Source organism: Sceloporus occidentalis, unplaced genomic scaffold (assembly GCF_023333645.1).
Source record: "Sceloporus occidentalis isolate IW3139 unplaced genomic scaffold, rSceOcc1.0.p SCAF_2, whole genome shotgun sequence".
Lineage (NCBI taxonomy): Eukaryota > Metazoa > Chordata > Lepidosauria > Squamata > Phrynosomatidae > Sceloporus > Sceloporus occidentalis.
Genome location: NW_028316982.1, coordinates 178,074,473 through 178,094,174, shown reverse-complemented (window position 1 = coordinate 178,094,174; position 19,702 = coordinate 178,074,473). Strand labels below are relative to the sequence as shown.

The 19,702-nt window shown below is 38.3% G+C and overlaps 1 protein-coding gene across 1 annotated transcript in view; it reads left to right on the top strand.

The window, feature by feature from the left end:
- LOC149319378 (pseudouridine-5'-phosphatase-like) overlaps positions 1–19,702 on the top strand; it is an 81,051-nt gene that overhangs the window by 4,844 nt on the left and 56,505 nt on the right. Inside the window, exon 2 of the mRNA XM_089511571.1 lies at positions 15,009–15,227. Coding sequence (XP_089367697.1) covers positions 15,009–15,227 — 219 coding nt within the window. The remainder of the gene's footprint in view (positions 1–15,008; positions 15,228–19,702) is intronic.

Sequence of the window (19,702 nt, the reverse complement as noted above, 5' to 3'; positions counted from 1 at the left end):
TAGGATGCATTTCTTTGTCTTTTAGCAGTCCACAGTAGTCGTAGAATTCTTATCCAGCACCAATTTCAAATGAGTTCATTTTTTTCCCTATCAGCTTATCTGTCCAACTTTCACAACTGCAGAGGCTAGATTTGAATTGAAATTCCACTTGTATAGGAGTTGAAAATTATAGTGCTGATATGTATTGAGAGCAAAGGTTGCTATTTCAGGTCATGTCAAATCCTCGGATTTGGAATGCAATGGCCCTGAATTCGTTCTTGCTTTAAGCTATTATTCAAAACAATACAGGACAGTTGGAGACAGTGAACGCAAAACACATAGATAATAGTTTGATTGAAGGGATAGAGACATATGTTAGGGGTAATGTTAGAGCATCCAATGAATATACAGTGGTTTAAATGTTTAATTCAAAGGTAACCAATGAAGTTTTCTTTGTTCAGAGTACTATAAAAGCTTGGTTTACTTTGGAATTGGGGTCCCAGTAAATTGGATTTATTTCCTCTGGGAATGCTGCAGCAAAATAAACTGTTTTCCTTTCCAATCGGCTCTCAGTCTCCCTGCTAAGTCTGTTAAATTTTGGTTTTAAATTATTCAGCAAGCACTGGAAATTTCCAATTAGAAACTGAAATTGCGATGGCATATATAATCCTAACTTTAGTATTATATTATATATCTCTATACCTCAGCTGCTTCATAGTTGCCCTTCCAAGTCTTTGTTGCTTGTTCCCACATAAATATTCCTGAAGTTGGAGTCAGATAGCGCTAGATATGTCTACTTAGAATAAGGTCCAATTACTCCCAAGATCCAGTGTGGTGTAGTGGTTTGAGTGTTGGACTACAACTTTAGAGGTCAGGGTTTTGATTTCCTGCTTGAGCATAAAAACCCACTGTGTGACCTTGGGCTAGTCACACTTTCTCAGCCTCAGCAATTGCAAACTCCTGCAAAAACATGTGATAGAATAATTTCAGCTTCTTTCTAGAAGTATGGTTATAGAATTCCCCTCCCCACAATAAATCAGATTGTTATTGGTTAATGTGAAGTCTTTTTACAACATGTTTTTCACGAATCCTATTTGAAAAGTATTTCCTTGAAGTAGTTTTGGTTTCTGTTTTACATATGGAAGAATTGGAGGCTGAAACAAGGATTTTACAACTCTTTCTCTCCCAGTGACCACATGGCCAAAGAGGTGCATGACCTCCACCTGCACTGATACCCCTCCAGACCATCTTAATTGACAACAATAAAAACAACACCTGGACAAAACATAGGCCTATCACTCTAACACTGTCATTTTTCCTCCTCCTGTATGACTTTTAACACCTTTGCCTAATGAAGAAGCCAGTAGAACCTTGAAAGCTTGCATGATGTATTTTGTGCATTTTTGGTTGGCCTAATAACAATATTGTTTTGTGGATTATGTCTTGCAGGTGAGTGCTAGCAAGTGAGCAAGTTGGGGGGCCTTTGTCCCGTAGTCTTGGCTTCTCTGATTCTCCATTCTAACTGAATAGAGTGAATACTGGTTGTATGAGCAATATTTTACTTTCAAAAAATTGATGTTATCTTCTCTTCTTTCAGTAGATTAAGTAATCTTTTTAACTAGAATGACAGAAACATTTTAAAATCGATTGTGAAGAGTTGAGAAAACATAGTCCTTCGTGCCAACCCCCCTTTCCTCCCAATTTTCTCTGGAGCAGTGGTTGATTTTTACAGGACGCCTGAATGGTTTATTAATTGTAGTATAAGTCTATCAGAATTCTGATATGCTACACTAAAATTCTGTTTAAAGTATAATTCTGTAATGTATATGCAACAAGGTTTGGTTAGGCATCTTAAAAGTGGAGCATACTCCACTCTGTAGCAGAACTCCAGGAGAACAGGAATAAATGAATTTAATTTTTTGATGTATTGCTGAATCGTTCATAAGAAGATGAGATGATTTTGAGTGTGTGTGTGTGTGTGTGTGTGTGTGCGCGCGCGCACTCTTAGAGGCAAACATTTGATTCTTAATACATGGAGCATAGATGGTAGGTCATTTTTTGTGGGGGGGGGGTTGTTATGCTCTTACACAATTAATCTTTTGCACCATACATGTATCTTCACTTTCATTCTTTGGTTACATAGATTAAAATAAAATCCCAAGAAAATGCTGGGTCATTCATTAGTTTTGCCTTGATACATCTTTTATTTATGGCATTGGGGATCTGGAATTTCTGGTTTGTTCAGACATTTGAATCTCTGAAACCTGCCTTGCATGCTTGAATAGATGGCAGTATGGTAAAACAGGATACATCCCAATTGTCACACTAGAAGTTCAACAAGCTATTATGACACCTTGTGGGCTTTGCAGGTGTGTTGCAGGCTATCACAGCTTCTCTTCTGCAAAATTTCTAAGTGAATGAAAATCTGAACATCATTTTTGGGGATTTATTTTTGAAGTTAAGAGGTTGGGGAGAATGAGTCCTATGAATACAGGACAGTTCTGTATACTATATAAATGACTAAAATAAATATATTAGATTATAAATAATAATAATAATAATAAAAATTTATCTATATCCTGCCCCTTTGAGGTCAATCTTCATGTCTTACTGAAATAAAGCCATAGCTTTGAGTCGATACCCCCACTCTCTCTTGAGTGACATCTTTGGATTAAGTATCATGTATTGCTTTCAGGTCCTTATATTATTTAGAAATAAATTTTCTCTCTTGTTTTTACTGTAAGGCAGGGATCAGGAACTTTGTGCCTCCTGAGATTTTGACAGGTCTCCAGTGTCTACAATCCTTTACCTTTGACCATGCTGAGTAGGCTAATGGAAGTTTAGGGCAAAACAGTAGGGAATGGGCTGGCAAAGATTCCTCATCTTGGTTGTAAGAGACACACTTACATGACATAGCATTGCAACAGCCATTTATTTAGTTTTTATTCTGTTAAAGGATAGCCAGGTAACAATATAATTAGTTCTCATATTTTCCATTAGCATCTTCAAAGGGTGCTGTTTCTTGGCTGACTTCTCTGCCATCATACATGGTAATCTACTCCAAAATAGCTTTTTTCCTCCTTTGTTGCTAAAATGTTTCAAAATGTTAGCTGTTCATCCATCCAGGCTGACTTGTTTATCACTGAACTATAGCCCTGGCAAGCAGCTTGCCTTGATAATCACCCTGGGCAAGTGCCTGGTTGGAATAGAAACAGTGATTAATGTTTTGAAAAGAAAAAGAAAAAACTTGTTACTAATGGTAACAACTAATGCAACCTAAACCTTTGAAAGCACATGCTCAAGTTTCATGTGGGATATATAGGGTTTAAGAAGGGGAAAACAAGGTCCGAAGTAGTCCATACTTGAACTGAGTAAGTGTCAGTAATGGGTAGAAGTGACCTTACATCAGTTGAATGGCTTTGGAACTGTGGCTCTTCCCCTCCCCTTTGCTTTGACTTTGGAATATTGAAGGGCATATTTTGTATTTGATGATTTGATAGATTGCCTCAACTGTTTTGTAAAATAAGGGGGAAATGCACTCAAAAGTACATGGTCTTCAGTGTGCAAATCACTTGTAGCCAGCAGCTGCGGTAATATTCAGTGGTAAAATATGTTCTAATAACATCAAATTAAAAGAAGAAACCTAATCTCAAGATATATCCCTCCTTTGGGGATGTGTCTGTTTGCTTTTTCTGAACTAGTTATTACATTTTTGCTTTATTCTAAAGACCTCTTCACACATTTCTTTTCCTGTTCTTGACATTTAAGCTTAGATTTGCTTTTTCAGTAATGAAATCATTAACGTGATTTGAAATTTAAACACTGAATGACTCTTTGCATATTTCTACCATACTGTCTATCAGAAACATGGACAGGGGGCAAAATGAAGGTATTGGATCCCCCCAGAATTCTGCCCCAATAAAATTTTCCTACAGTGTCCCAAATTTCTAGCATTGCACTAATTGAAAACTTTAGTTGATCATTTAATATAGGCATCCAAAGAAAAGGAGCAGGCAAAGTTTTAAGAGCCACTTTAGGGTGGCTCATACCTGTCTTGTTCTAGGGGAAATGTTAATTGGGTTTCGAGAAAGGCCTTCACAGGGCTCACAGTCCTGATGAAATGGGACTTATAATAACTTGTTTTAAAAAGAAATAGAAAAAAACTTGAATTGAAATACAGTCAGTGAGGGAACTAGAAAAAGAAATAGTTTGTAACAAGTAAAGAGCTGTACATAATGTAACCCCACAATTTGCAAACCAACTGTTAAAAGATACAAACTTAAGATCTGACTGTAAATAACATTTATATTCCTTGTTTACAGAAGACTGGCTTGAATTAATTTATAACTCAAAAAATCATAAGCATGCTTCCAAAATAATAAAACACATATTAAAAAAGGATACTGGGAGCCCGTAGCCTGAGTCACTTATTAAGAGAGTGTATTAGGGAAAGAATTGGGGCCAGTAGTCAAACCAAGGGTTAAAGAGATGTTTCTGGGTTAAAGAAGAACCTCACACCTTTGCAAGGAAAGAAGAGCCTGTGGTCATTGCAACAGATTGACTGGATGTCTGATTGTCTGATTGTCTGACACCCAAACATCCTCTCCCTAATCCCAAATTAACAGCTACTTGGTTGTTGGATTCCTGTGATTCCTTTCTGAGACAAATTGGCCCCATTTCAAAAGTGCATGTCTGTTATCTGTTGGAAGACTAGGAATCTGAAAGATAATGTCTTTGTCTACAGAAATGGCAGCTCTGATCCACATGGGTGAATTTACTTCCTGTGTGTGTGTGTGTATGTGTGGTGTCAGTTTGTTAAAAAAACCAACCTCAAATAACATGAATAAAGACTTGAAGAAAGTCTGTCTAGCTGGTAGAAAGACTATCTGGTTTCAAATAATCTCATCTCTACACTATAATAATAGTATCACCCCACACTATATTTTATGTGCTTTGAAAAGGTTTCTTCTATATCAAACATAGTCTGATTTCCATAAATTACATGTTAAGACTGGCATACTGTGTATTACAAGTTTTTGCCTGCCTTCCTATGTCATAGTGGGTTGAATAGATTTTACTTGTTTTAAATACAATCTTTAATATGGCATATTTCAGCTATAAAGTGGTATCAATCAATAGAAATTTAGATAAGTCTGATTTTTTGGAAGGTCTGTGTGTTTCAGGCAATGATCAGGGCAGAAGATTAAAGAATAATGCAAGCTCACCTGAAAGGCACTGATGCATATACAGTGGTACCCCGGGATACGAATTGCTCGCGTTACGAAATTTCCGGGGTACGAAAAAGTTAGATAGGAAAAAACTGTTCCGGGTTACGAAGATTTTTTCGGGTTACGAAATTTTTTTCGGCGCGAAATTCAAATGTGAAGCGCGGCTAGCGGGCGGCTAGCGGCTTTCCAGCGCCTTTTCGGGTTGCGAAATTTATCGGGTTACGAACGGCGCCGCGGAACGAATTAATTTCGTAACCCGAGGTAGCACTGTACTGTAAATCTAGTAAATGCTACTATCATTTGCTAATTTCCTGTTTTCAGTTTAACCTTGAGAAAACAGGCCTGGTACAGACTGCTGGAAAGTGGCGGTCTGGGGCCGATTTTAGGGCTCAGGGGTGTGGAGTGACCACATGCCCCTGAGCCCTACCCCACACCATAATGATGCAAGCGTGGCGTAGCGTCTAAACATCACCGCATGTGCGTCATCACTGCACGTGCATGCACCATTAGCACATTCATGGCACCCTCCGCACAGACTGAAAGGAACTCGCTTTCAGCGGGTTCTTTTTAGTCCTGATAGAAGCCGCACCGTTTGCTTGCTGCAGCCTCCGTCAGGAGTAAAAACGGGCGTCTCCAGCCCCATAATTAGGAAATAAACCAATATGTTTCATTCTTAATTGAAAAGCCTTTGGAGGGCTGGAAATACAGAATGGTACAAAATATAGTGAATTCCGTAGTAGTGGCTGTGTGGGGGGGTGTTAAAACATTTCAAGGAATCTAATTGTTAGGATATGTAGTCATATATGATAATTTCCTTGCAGTAATACATGATACATTTTAATTCAAAAATGACAGCGAGGAAATAGTTTTCTAGGATTTCTGTGGTGTTGTTATTTTTGTTTTATGTAACACACTGGAATTGTAAGCTGTACATGGTTCTTTTTATTAATTATTTATCTTTTCACTGTCATAGCTAAGTAGACAGAAAAGTTCAAAATCTTAAAGTGAAAGCAGGATCCAATAGGATACATTTTCTGGCAGCTTCCATTAGCACAATTGGAAAGAGGACAGTTGGCCCATTTTACTACACCCTGAATATCTTTGGATAAAGTACTACTTTTTGGAGAGTGGTTTCTTAAAAAAAAAAAATAGATTTGCCAATTTGAATATACCAAAATTATTAAACCTTCTGCGATGTATAAACTACAGTATAGTTTGGGGTGTCAGATCATTTGTAAGTGAGTCAGTGTTCATTCTAAAATATCAGACCACTGCATCAGTGTAAGAAGTGTGTCCCTTCATAATATACTTGAGGTATGTGCATTTGTGTGATGCACACACAGGCGTTCAAATGAAAAGCATTAATGCATGGGGACCTTAAGATCGAATTTTTGTCTGAAGGCTTTTTAGTGTGTTAACTGCTGTTCCTATAGGGCAAAACTATGCCAAGTGTGAGGGAAAGATTTGTGTCTCCCAAAAGAGAATATATACCTTGGGAAACTTTCACAGTATGTGTTTGCCATGGATTTCTTAATACCGAGAAGTATGAGTCTTCTTTTGTATTTTATACTTTTTTCACAGAGGCAACAAACACTCCTGTCATCATACAGTATGAAATTGGTTCAGCTTTATCCTTATGCTTTTCTCCACACCTTTAGTTATGGCATTACCTCCATATGTTAGCCTGAAGGTGTGAGAGGGCTCTGTGTATAGAGCTGTATACATAACTGGGAGCTGTTATGTGTCCAGAGTTTGAGTATCAATAGAGCTATTTCTCACCATCCACCTAAGGAGGTCAGAGTTGCCAGGCCATCCTGCTCAGTGTTCCTGCTCCTTCATGTGACTCAGTGCACTATAAAGTGAGAATAAGGGCTTCTGTCTCTGAACATTTCAGAAGATAACAGCCTTTTCTTCTTGAAACACTTCTTGCATAACAGATTCTAGTTGCGATGTAAACCTCATTGACAGTTTTAGGACTCAAAATGTGCTGAATGGGAGGAGGAAGATCACAGCATTTTGTCATTATGGCAGCTTTTGACAGGGTTTTTTTGTTTTGTTTGGGTAGTCTAATTTTATGATCTGGTAAACTGAAAGGACCACAGTGCTGTAAAAGCCAAATATGATATTCTTTCCTGGATTTAAAGGGCAAAAGTCTTCTGGTCAAAGCCAGTAAAGAATGTGCAGGATAACCATATACAGCTGTCTAAGCTGCCAGTCTTGTCTGGATAGCTTTGGAGCAGTTAATCGGATAGTCTGCATTGTGTGGCAGGATGGAAAGATGTAGAAGAAAGTCCATGTTGCTATTTGCTTAGTGACCTCGCCAGCAGCCAGTGATACTTCAGTACTTATTTAGAAGAATTTTTTTATGAAATATGAGAAAATATCACTTGCTCCAGATTTTTCAGATTTTTAAGTAACCTGTGGACTAAAATACTTTGTGATGCACAGATCAGTGTCACTACACCCATAATGACACTAACATTAAATATGTTCATAGTAAAAAGCAAATCTGTCCCATAATATGCAAATATTGAAGTAATGTCAAATGAGGAAGACAGTGGATACTAGCTGATATAGATTAACTGAAGAGCTAGGCCAACGTTAAAAAAGTAATGCACATTTTGGTGATCTGAAATTTCTCAAAGTGAATTGGCTGTACAAAATAAACAGCATTACTAATCTACTCAAAACAAAGCAGTGTTCAGTTGGGAGTATACCAGTTAGATAGTTGTTAAAATAAAGCTAAGCCATAAGGTTATTCAGCCGGCTGACTAAAATGAATTCTATTGATCAGTTACACTGCCCAATAAATTTTCCTTTGGAAGATATTGAAATATACTGTGTAATGATTTTATCTATGATGACAATCTTACAATTGTCCATTGTGCCTTGAGCTCTTAATCAGGCTCTCATTGAAATAAGCTGCAGTTAAATCAGATCTAACCACTGGAGCATTTTTTGTTTCTTTTCTATGCTAAAAATTCAGTGGAGGCAGAAAGATGCACTTTTCTGAATGAACTAGTTTGTGTTGAATGTCTCTTTGTACCCTTAAATGTTGTTTTGCTTCCCATTACCAAGTAATAGTTGTCTTAATACAATGCATGAAATACTTGCTGACACAACATCAACAATGAAACTGAATAAAAAACAAAAACAAACCCTTAAAGCTTTGAACAAGAGTAGTGATTAAAATTTGTCCTTTGTATGGGAGTATTATTTTTTTCCCTTCTTGATGTTATTTAGGTACTTTCTCTTCCAATTGTAGATGTTTATGCTTTATAGTGTATTAGCTGCTTTTAAAAAGTAAAAAAAACCCTACATCCCTCACCAAACAATTTTGTTAATGGAATATATTATAATTATTTTGTGCTTCAGTTTCCCATCTCTCTTTGAAAAGCACTGTCTAGAGGCCTAATTAATGAAACTAGATGGCCTATGGGATGTTGTCTGGTGGAGGTTAGGTCCGTAAAAATCTGGATGTGGTTGTTTTAAAAGGGAAAAAGAAATAGCTGTTGCAGGATTTCTGTCCTTTTATTGAACAGCATTTATACTTGAAATGCTTTCTTCTCAAACTGTGCTTATGACTGGATGCTGATGTAGAGCTTGCTTGAGGTAACTAGGTATCCTCAAAATTCATTTTGCATAAATAAGTGGATTTTATTAACAAAGAGACCAATGCAATTATTCTTTGCTCCAAGGACCAGTAAGAGGCTTCCAGTGTGGCTTTCTAGCTCTCACTCATAATTTCTCTCTTTCCCTTTGTAGTAGCTGCTCACACTCAATAGTCTCTAGCCTTGCCTTATTTTCACCAGTCTTGGCTTCTGGAGGAGGACAGTAAGAATACCTGCTCCTCGGCTGTAAAGCAGCTGAGGGGGAGATAGGAAGAGAAGAATGCAGAAATTATTAGCCACTAGGTCATGATGGTGGGGAGATCCAAGATGGCAGAGCAGTCTGATTACCTGGTGGAAGTGCATTATATCTCAGTGGTGTAGTCGAACCAGGGCCAAAGTGACCAAAATGGTGAAAGTTCTGGAAAGCATGTCCTGTGAGGAGTGACTTAGGGAGCTGGGTCTGCTTAGTCTGGAGAAGACAAAGTTTAAAAGTGACCTGATAGCCATGTTTAAATATTTCAAGGCCAGCATGGAGTAGTGGTTTGAGTGCTGGATTATGACTTTGGAGACCACAGTTTGTTTCCCTGCTTGGCCATGAAACCGATTGGGTGGCCTTGGACAAGTCCCATTCTCTCAGACTCAGGGGAAAACAATGACAACCCTTCTCTGAACTAATCTTGCCGAGAAAAACTCATAATAGGATTTCCATGAAAGCCAGTGTGATGTAGCGGTTTAAGTGTTGGACTGTGACTCTGGAGATTAGGGTTCGATTCTCTGCCTGAGCATAAAAACCCACTGAGTGACCTTGGGCAAGTCAAACTCTCTCAGCCTCAGAATGGCAAATCCCCTCTGAAGAACCTTGTCAAGTCCTATGATATGTTTGCCTCAGGGTCATCATTAGTCAAAAACAACTTGGAGGCACATGTCAAAAATTAGGGTTGCCACAAGTCAGATATGTCTTGAAGGCACACAGCAACAACAACAACATATTGAGGATGGAGCAAGCTTGTTTTCACTGCTCCAGAGATTCCACCTAATCCAGAGATTCCACCTAACATTAGAAAGAACTTCCTGAGAGTAAAAGTTGTTCAACAGTGGAATACACCCCCTTGGAGTGTGGTGGTGTGTTCTTCTTTGGTTTTGAAACAGAAAATCAAGGTACATGTAATATATTTTATGCTCCTAAGGTAACTATTAGATATTAAAGCCTCCCATGTTGTGTCTTTCTAGAGTTAAAGGAGACCATTTCTTCCAAATGTTCGGAAATTGTACATCTCTGGGTGTGCTTGCAGTCAGCCCTTCATATCCACTATGCCATATCCACTTGAGCATCCACAAATCTTGTTATTCATGCAGGATCCTGGAACCAAATATTAGCAGATACCAACATCATACTGTACATAGCTACCAATAGGTGATAGAAGAGTATCTGTTGGCTCTGGTCTACCAGTTTCTCATGGATCACTTAAGACTGGGATTCTTTAAAAGAATCCTGAACTTAAACAAACTTTGATGATGATGCTTTGCCCACAGTGTTCTTAACAGTTTGCTTTGCTGTGAATGGAGACTATATGTGTTCTCCCTTTGAAGAAGGCAACTACTAAATCTTGTGATCAATCATTACCTGTATTCATTTCGGGAATAAAAGTGGAACAGTATTTAAACATTTGAGTCTTTGTATTTTGAATCAATCCAACTAATTTTTAAATAAAATTGGATCAATATGATTGCATTTATCACTGTTGCATGCCTCTACTCTCTTTCTTTAGGCATGTAGAATTTTAAATATAGTGCTAAAATGTATGAGTGAATGCAAACATAGAAAGGCTGTTCATTATAATAATGAATACATGCTACAGGATACCAAAAAGTAGGTAAGTGCTCCAATTTAGGGAGTTTGAGTGGTTTAATTTATAAATACTCATACCAGCACTGTAGGCTTTTTTTCCAATTAGCCTCTCTAGGTCCATTTCATGATATTTGTTTTTCTTTGTGCTGGATCACAAATTGAACAGTCCAGCACTTCTGTCATTTTATCTGCAGTTTTACTGTGGCTGACTTTCTCACACGTTGCGGCACCTCCAGAGCAGTCTTCGTTGCATAAAAGGATTGCTATGAAAATTGCTGTGAAACAAATGTATACTGGAGAGATTAAATGAGTCACCCTGATGAAAAGGAAAGCGCAGGCTGTGCCTGTTTGTTGTCCACATAAGATAATGTGAGAAGGGGCAACTATTTTCCCAGCAGTTTTCCATTAAAAACAAACCAATTCTAAGACACTTGGTGTAATCCGCAAAATCAAAAGGTTCAGATTCGAGGGAACTTGTAGGAAGGTGTGCAATTTGATATTCAGTTTGTAGCTCTCAATCTATTTTAGTGCGATTTTTTTTTAAAAAAATGTTGGTTGTAACTGTTGCTATGTGCCTTCAAGTCATTTCCAAATTATAGCAAACCCAAGGCAAACCTATTTCAAGATTTTCATGCCAAAATTCGAACCCTGGTCTCCAGTGTCACAGTCCAACCTTCAAACCACTACATCACACTGGCTCTTTTTAATTGTAGCTATGGCTTAATCTGTTTACATGCAAATCATCCCATTTAGGAGATGGCCAGATTTCAGAATTTGTATTAGGAAAAGTTGAATTTAGCTGCTGTAGTGCTGTATGTATATAATATGTCTTCAAGTGCAGTATTCTGCAATTCAGTATTCTGAATTGTATATGTAGCATTTTGAAATACTTTTAATATTAGGTACAATATGAAATGAAGTCTGATAAAGAATTTGATGAATGAATGTTATACTCAGGTTCTAAAATTTATAAACTTCTTTAAGTCAGACTTGGTTTGTTCTTAGAGCAGACCCATTAAAAACAATGGACATTAAGTCATGCGTGACTTTATTAAAACAGGACAAGATCCAACCCATTGTGAAAGTATAATGTAAAAATATATCAACAATTTCAGTGTAATCAAGGTAGAAACACATTCCAACTTCATAGTATATATTTTTAAAATGGATCTCAGGTGGTCTTCCATGCACAAAAGGACTAGAGACCAATCCAAGATTTAGTGGAAGATCCCATCAGTGGAAAGAGGGAGACATTATTTTTATCATCCCTCTGCCTTCTTGTTCAGAGCATATTTTCAAGAAAGCCAGTGAAAGTTTCCATCTACAGCCCTTGCCTAAATATGAGTGGAAATATAGGCACGGGACAGACCACCCAAAAAGGGTGGCCTGCTGGCGGTCTAATTTCCTCTGGAGGGAAGCATCAATCGCCAAACCGCACAGCTTCCCTCTGCAAGAAAAAGAACCCAGAAAAAACGGATTCTTTTTGTACCAAAGGTACGATGTAACGAGTGCACCACGTGGCACTTTCATAACAATAGTGGCACCCGTGTACACGGGGCACTGCCATTGTTACAACGCCACACCGTGTTAGGGTTAGGGACCGTGCGGTTGCCAGGCGATCCCTAACCCTAAAATCAGCGCCAGCACGGCGCTTTTGCATGGTCTGTACCGCACTATAGTGACAAAGAATGCTTTTTCTGTGCAAATTCAAAGTCACAAGCAGTTTATTTATACATTTTGGCATATCACTGAAGAACATAAAATGCCTAGCTTCCCCCCCCCCCCTCCTTAAGTAGATCAGTGATTCTTTTAAACTGAAGCAGTATATTTTCAGCACTCAGGAAACAGAATAGAATTCAGAAGCAGACATCTTAATCATTATGCTTCCAAATCTGCTCCACATAACATTGCTGAGAGCTTCATGTAGAAATGCCAAGTGAAGAGGTTTTTGTGTTGTTGTTTGTTTGCATCCTTAGGCTATCAGTCTTGGCAGCATTCAGAGCCAAGTCACTTGAATTTGCACTTACTGGGAGAAACATGTTATATCAGTATTGTGCTTTTGAGGCAGCCATGATTACAGTGGAAAGGTGCTTAACACTTTCTCTGAATCTCTCCTTTTCCTTACTTAAGACTACTTATGGTTTAGAGACCATCCTGTCATTTTATGACATGAAATTGACTTGTCCTCAGATTAACAAAAATTGAGTTCAGGTTAAAAACAGGCCTTCAAAAATTTTGTTTCCAGAAATGCTGTGGAATCTGCCCAGAATGTTGAAAACTCACCTGCGAATAATCCTGTTGTTTAACATCTTACTTTTTGTGCATGGATTTTTAAAATTAGTTTCTGCATATTTTAGTGCCCGTTTTTAGTACCTCAAGTCTGTGTTACACATACACTTACTGTAACTTGGTGTGCAATATTGTTGAATGTATTCATTTCTTCATATTTATTCTCTAAGGTGAAGTCACCAGAACAAACTGACCAAGTTCTTCCTCTGAGCATATTTATTGTATTCTTTTATAAGAAGGAAATATATGCCATGTGTTGACAGATGACACAACACAGGGTCTGCAATATTAATAAGAAATTAGTTGAGCTGTAAGAGCCATAAGATAATAAAATGTCAGGCCACTTGTAATACACATTTCTCAGTTGTATGTTATTAACATACATGTTCAATTTATATATGTTTAGTGATTCAAAGGTACATTCGTGGATATATTAACATCATTTTTGATAATTTAAAACCTGATTCTGATATTTAAAGATGACACCAAACTGATAGAGAATGCTGTTGCATCTAAAATTTTGAAGTTTCAAAACATAATCAGGGAGAAAAAAGTCAAAATGATTATACATTTGTTGTTATGTACCTAAAGATTGACTCCCATTTCTGGACCTAGTGTTTTCTTGGCACTTTCTTTCTTTCTTTCTTTCTTTCTTTCTTTCTTTCTTTCAGAGGAGGTTGCCAGTGTCATCCCTTTATGCTGAGAGGGTATAACTTGCCCAGATTTCGCCAGTGGATTTCCATGGCTGAGCACAGATTCAAACCCTGGCACTCCTGGTCCAACAATCAAAGCACTATCCCAGACTGGTTCTTGTGGGAAAATATAGATAAACATTAGTTGCAATATGAGCCATCAGTAGCTAAGCATAATTTCCTAACTGTATTGTGAAATGGTACAGTATTCAGCCTTTTGTATTTGAAGTCCCATCGGTAATTCTGTCAAAAACCTAACTTCTCCCTTTTTGTCATAGCTGTATAGGAATGCTACTGTTTATCATTAATTGTATGTTTTAAAGGCATTTAAAAAATTTGGTGGTATTGTTGGGAGGAAATACAGACAAAATAATTACATTAGTAGTGGGAAATGGTAGAAACACTACTGAAGATCGATTTTAGTGCTGTATTAAGTATTAAATACAAATAACATAAATTAAAAATTGCATTGGTATTACTGGAAATTATTTTTATTGTTATGACTAAACCAGAAGGGTCTCACATAGACTACTTCTGTGTCCCATGAATGGTACATATACAGCTGGTTGAAAATGTACTGCATAGTGGATCTCTACACTGAAAAGATGTGATTGGTACTTTTCTTATTGAACAGGAAAAGGCAATGGGTACTCACAAAATTGCTTTTAAGATCCTTGGTACAGAGTATATTTTGATGGCTATGTCTGTCATTTTTGGAAATAAATTCAAAAGATGATTGGATCCTTAGGCAGAAATGTTATGTGTATGAACGTGGCCTGAGGAGAACTTACTTGTTCTTAAACTCTCTTCATTATAGGTTATAGGGCTGTAATGTAAATACAGTCAGATGTAGAAGTTGTGCTGCCACTGGCAATTTTATGAAAAGTGTATCTTTTGAAGAACTTTTAAAGTCCTGTTCAAAGGCTGGAAAAATAAATTATTTTATAGTTTAAATAGAATATGTAATGATATCCCTTCAGTAATGAACTTCCTTGTTCATTTGTCATCTTTAATTCCATGATAAAAATCAACTCCCAATTAAGGCATTGCTTTGCTTGCACATACATAATTATAAATGTGCAAGGCAGTTTTCAGGTTAAAATTATACATAGCTGTCCCAAATGGTATGATCGAAGATATAGCCCCTCTCCGCCTCCCAAGAGAATCACACCATATTGTGATGTTTTATTGTCCTATCATGTATTGCTTCTCAGCTTGCAAGCGGAATGCTGCTGGATTTTTAAAAGACAGGGAAAAAAATTCTCTTATGTAGCTAAGTCATCTATTTCTAGATTTTCCTTAACTGTGATCAATTATTCTGATACAGTACCACTCATGTGAATTTGCTTTTCTTCCTCAGATACTGAACGTCTTTATACTGTTGTGTACCAAGAAATCTGTCAAAGGTATGGGAAAACCTATACCTGGAATGTGAAATCCTTAGCAATGGGCAAAAAAGCATTGGAGGGAGCAGAGATCATTCGGGCTGCCCTGGACCTTCCAATAACCAAAGAAGAGCTACTGCATGAAAGTCAAATGAAACAGAAGGAATTGTTTCCCACAGCATCACTGATGCCAGGTTGTATTTTCTCTATTCAGAGTTATGTTTATCAAATTAAATCTTAATAGTTTTAAGTGTAGTAGCTCCTTTTGCAAAAAATAAAATGAAATCCCCTTTAGACTTCATTTCTTTCCCATTGTCTTGGAAATTTGAAGAAAATTGCCATTAAAATATCACTGATACATCTTCCAAGGTTGGAAAAAATAAATATGATGCACTAAGTAGCAATTCAGTTTCTTATTTCTGAACAAGGAAGAAATATCATGTGATATTTCACAGTTTAGTAGCAGTAACAATGTACATGGTTGGTTATAACATTAGAAGCTGTTCCTAGAGTTTTCCACTGGCATCCAAAACCAGTGTCTTAGCCTGACTGACTCTTTTGGCCATATATGCCCCTCTACAAAATTCCTCTCTCATAAAATCACTGTGAATGTCATTTACATCTTTACACCTTTTCACTGTTTGAGAAAGATATGCAAGAGCCTTCTGGCAAGTTCTCTAGTATGTGCAGCACGAGAAAAGGCAATCTTCAGTTTGTTGACTATAGTCTAAATTCTTTTTATTGTTTTCCTGCTGCCTGTATAAACAAAACCAGCTTCTTAACCTACAGTTTTCTGAAATATTATCCAGGCATTGGTTCAGATGTTACAGAGAAATATATCTAGGTGTCTCCTGAATGTTCATGTTACCTTGTTCCACAAATATGTTTTCATGTGCAGCTTAAACCAAGCAACATTAGGACAGAATGATGCCTGTGACAACCTGTATTTCAGCAGGCAGTGGACTGAATGGGAAAAACTTAATGTAGGGAATCCCACAAACACTCTTAAAGTGAATTTGACAAATTTTGTCCATCACTGCTTTTTCAGGTCTCTTAGGTGGTTTACAGACTGCCCAAAAAGGGCAGTCTGCCGCCGCCTCCATTTCAGCCGCTGGGAAGCCTCAGCCTCCAAACAGGGAGGCTTCCTGGCAGTGGAAAAAGAAGCTGCAAAAGTGGCTTCTTTTTGCATTGCGCTTGCGACACTTGAGTGCGCAAATGGCGCACTTGTGACGTTGCAAGCGCAGGGGGACGTGCAGACGCTAAGCGTCCGCACGTAAAAATGGCAGTGCCCATGTGTATAGGGCGCCACCATTTTTACGCCCCCATCACATGCTAGGGGTGAGGCCGGTATGGATGCTAGGTCCTCAGCCAACCCCTAGCACGTGATGGGGGTGTATTAAAGGCCCATCTAGAACGGGCCTTAATTGACTTTGACTCTTTTTCTTTCCATACACCCTTCACAGAGCCAGCATGATGTACCAGTTCAAATTTTGGACTAGGGCTCTGCGACAACAGAGTTCAAATTTCTCTTCAGCAATGGAAATCCTCTGGGAGTTTTTGGATAAGTAATACTCATTTAGCTTCAGAGGGAGCCAGTGGCAAACCCACTTCAACTAAATCCTGCCGAGGAATCCCTAGGATATGGTAGCCATAAGTTGGAGTCAACTTGAAGGTGCATAACAACAACCCACTTGAGTATATCTCTATGCACTCATAAAAATGCAGAGGAGAAACAGCTACATAACCTGTGCTTTTCTTTACACCAGTATACATGTTATGCACAGCTGTGATGCCCATGCAATAGCATCAGGTACAGCACCGCATGAAATCAGACATATGGATGGCATCTACTTTTACTTCACTGCTATTCATGGCACATTTCTAGTGGTCCTTGTGACAGAATCTGTATGTGAGGGCAATTGCTAGTATATGTCATATTATAAGTCATACCTAATAAAGCCATGCTCCTGCTTTTTGAAAGGTATATAAAAAGAACAATCACACAACAGCTTGCCATACTGTGATCTAAAAAATAGAGAGAGATTGAGACTGAGAGAAAGAGAGAGAGAGAGGCCTGAGAATTAATCGATTTCCTGGTATGATTCTTTAAGGCCATTTATACCAAACAGTTTGGAATGGATTTTACCTTGGAGATGGTAAACCGATAAGTAACTCATCAACTATTTAGAATGTTCTTATGATGAGACAGATGAGTACCTGCTTTTTTCCTAGGTTGAATAGCTTTAAGTAATTGTTCATAAAGCCATGCTTGATAAAAGTATTGTGTATGCGCTGGGAGTGGGGAATGGGGACTGAGTTAAATGGCAGGGAGATAGACACTGACTACTATCAGTTTTGTCTTCTATTTTTTATTCTGTTCTGGTTCCTGTTGTAACACAAGCACTGCTCATTGAATTTACTAATAGAAGTCATGCCTTCTTTTATACAGCTTGTTGAAATGTCAGTTTAGCAAATAAACTGAGTTTCTAAAAATTACTCAGTACATCTTTGTCCTGTCTTTAAAAATGTTAGTATTCTCTTTTCTGTCTATAGTATTAGGATATATTTGTTTTATTTGAAGCTTATGTATTGTAAGGAAACATTTAAAAAAACTGTCCATCATGGTACATCTCTAGCTGCTTTTTGGATAAAATTTGGCAATTTTTTTAATTGTTTGCCTAAATTCCTAAGAGTTTTTGTATCAGTAGGATAGAATTCCTCATCATCCATATTAGACATCAGAAGATTATTATGGGGTTCTTACACTATGTTCTCTAAATTCCTCATTTAGCAAACATAGCATTAAAGTCCTGTCTGATGTGACCTGCCAGTATATATTGTAATTAAGTTTTATTGGTCAAGATGGAGTCTTGCCTAATTCTATAGAAATTTCATCTAATGATTAATATGGTGTCATAAATAGGAAGCAACTTGTTGTTTGCCTAAATTCCTAAGAGCTTTTGTATCATTAGGATAGAATTCTTCATCATCCATATTAGACATCAGAAGGTGAGTAAGGGGTTCTTATACTGTGTTCTCTGTAATGATCATTTACCAAACATAGGGCTTATACAGATTAGGAGAAAGGGGTGGACAGAGGCCGCCCTTTTCTCGCCTGGATTGTCAACCAAATGGCGCAGCAATGATGTGCTGGCAAAAAGGAGCTGCGAAACGTACACCACTGCTGAGATGCCATGAGCGCCTTGGAGCGCCGTGCTGTTTGGGTGCGGTGTACGAAGCACATCATTGTCTCATGTGCCGTGTAAACGGCAGTGTGGCAAGATAGTGCCCGTGGCATGCAGTAGGACTCGGGAGTGTGTGGGCAGTCCGCTCTCCCGAGCCCTACTTTTGGCCCCAGGCCAGCACAAAGTGCCAGTCTGTACCGGGCCATAGTTTTAAAGTCCTGTCTGATGTGACCTGCCATTATATATTATATTTAGGTTTCATTGGTCAGGATGGAGTTTCAGTCTAATTCTATAGAAATTTCATCTAATGATAAACATGGTGTCATAAATGGGAAACAAGTTTCAAAAGGGGGGTGGTGGTGGTGGCGGCGGTGGTGGCGGCTCTGACATATGGCAAGCCTATCAGTAAAATTCAGACCGGGACTTGCATGATTGAACAAACATGCTGCTGTGCCAAAGCATTTTAAAAAAATCCCTGAGCAAAAGCAATCAGTATTCCAGGGATTGAATTTTCATGCTAGCTATAAATGTACAGGATTTTTTGTTGTCATTGAACAAATGTAAGCTTGTGAGTTCCCACATGCAATCAGAAATGGTATAGACCAGGCACTGGTTTGCCACTTCAGTGAAAGCAAAGCCTGAATCACAGTGACACTGTTACTGATTACTTTTAAGTTCTAGGTGAGGCCAAACAAAAATGCCTACAGTTAGGTGTGAAAAGCACCATGGATGTTTGGCTCTCATTGATGAAGGCGATGTAAAATAAATTTTGTCCAATACGCCTGGTAGGTCACAATGAAATTGCCTCAATTTCCCCAAAATTCAGTGCCATAGTTGCCATAAATCTTTCTCTTGTCCGTCATTTTGAACCAGAGGGCATTGGTGCAGTTGAAATATAAATGGATAGCAGCAAATCTGTAGCAGCACAGCATGTAGACCAGGGGTAGGCAACCCTTTTGAGCCGGGGGCCGGGTTGCTGTCTCTCAGACAACTGGGGGGCCGAAGCCAATAAATAAATAAATAAATAATTTTTTTAAAAAAATTACATAAATAAATAAACCGGGACAAATGTAGGACAAAATTTTCAGATGGAGGGCACTTTTTAAATAAAAAATGGAGGACACGCGAAAAAATTTGCTGATTTTTAAAAAAATGTTAAGATAAATGCATGTTTCTGAGGCTTCTATAGACAATTGCCCCACCATGCCCCTCGCGCGAGATGCCAAAGGCCCCGGCGGCAATCGGCGGCAGGACCGGGCTGGGGCCGGTCCCAAGGCCTCGCCGGGCCACATCCGGCCCGTGGGCCACAGGTTGCCTACCCCTGATGTAGACTGCTGGTCTCAGTTGACCATCAGCACTAGGCCCTGGTACATATCCAAGGATGTTAATTGATGAACCTTGTATTCTTAAGGTGTTTTCAAATTCAAATTGGTGAAATGGATTTGATTTCAGACATTCATAGGTTTTTGGTGTGTTTAAAGCAG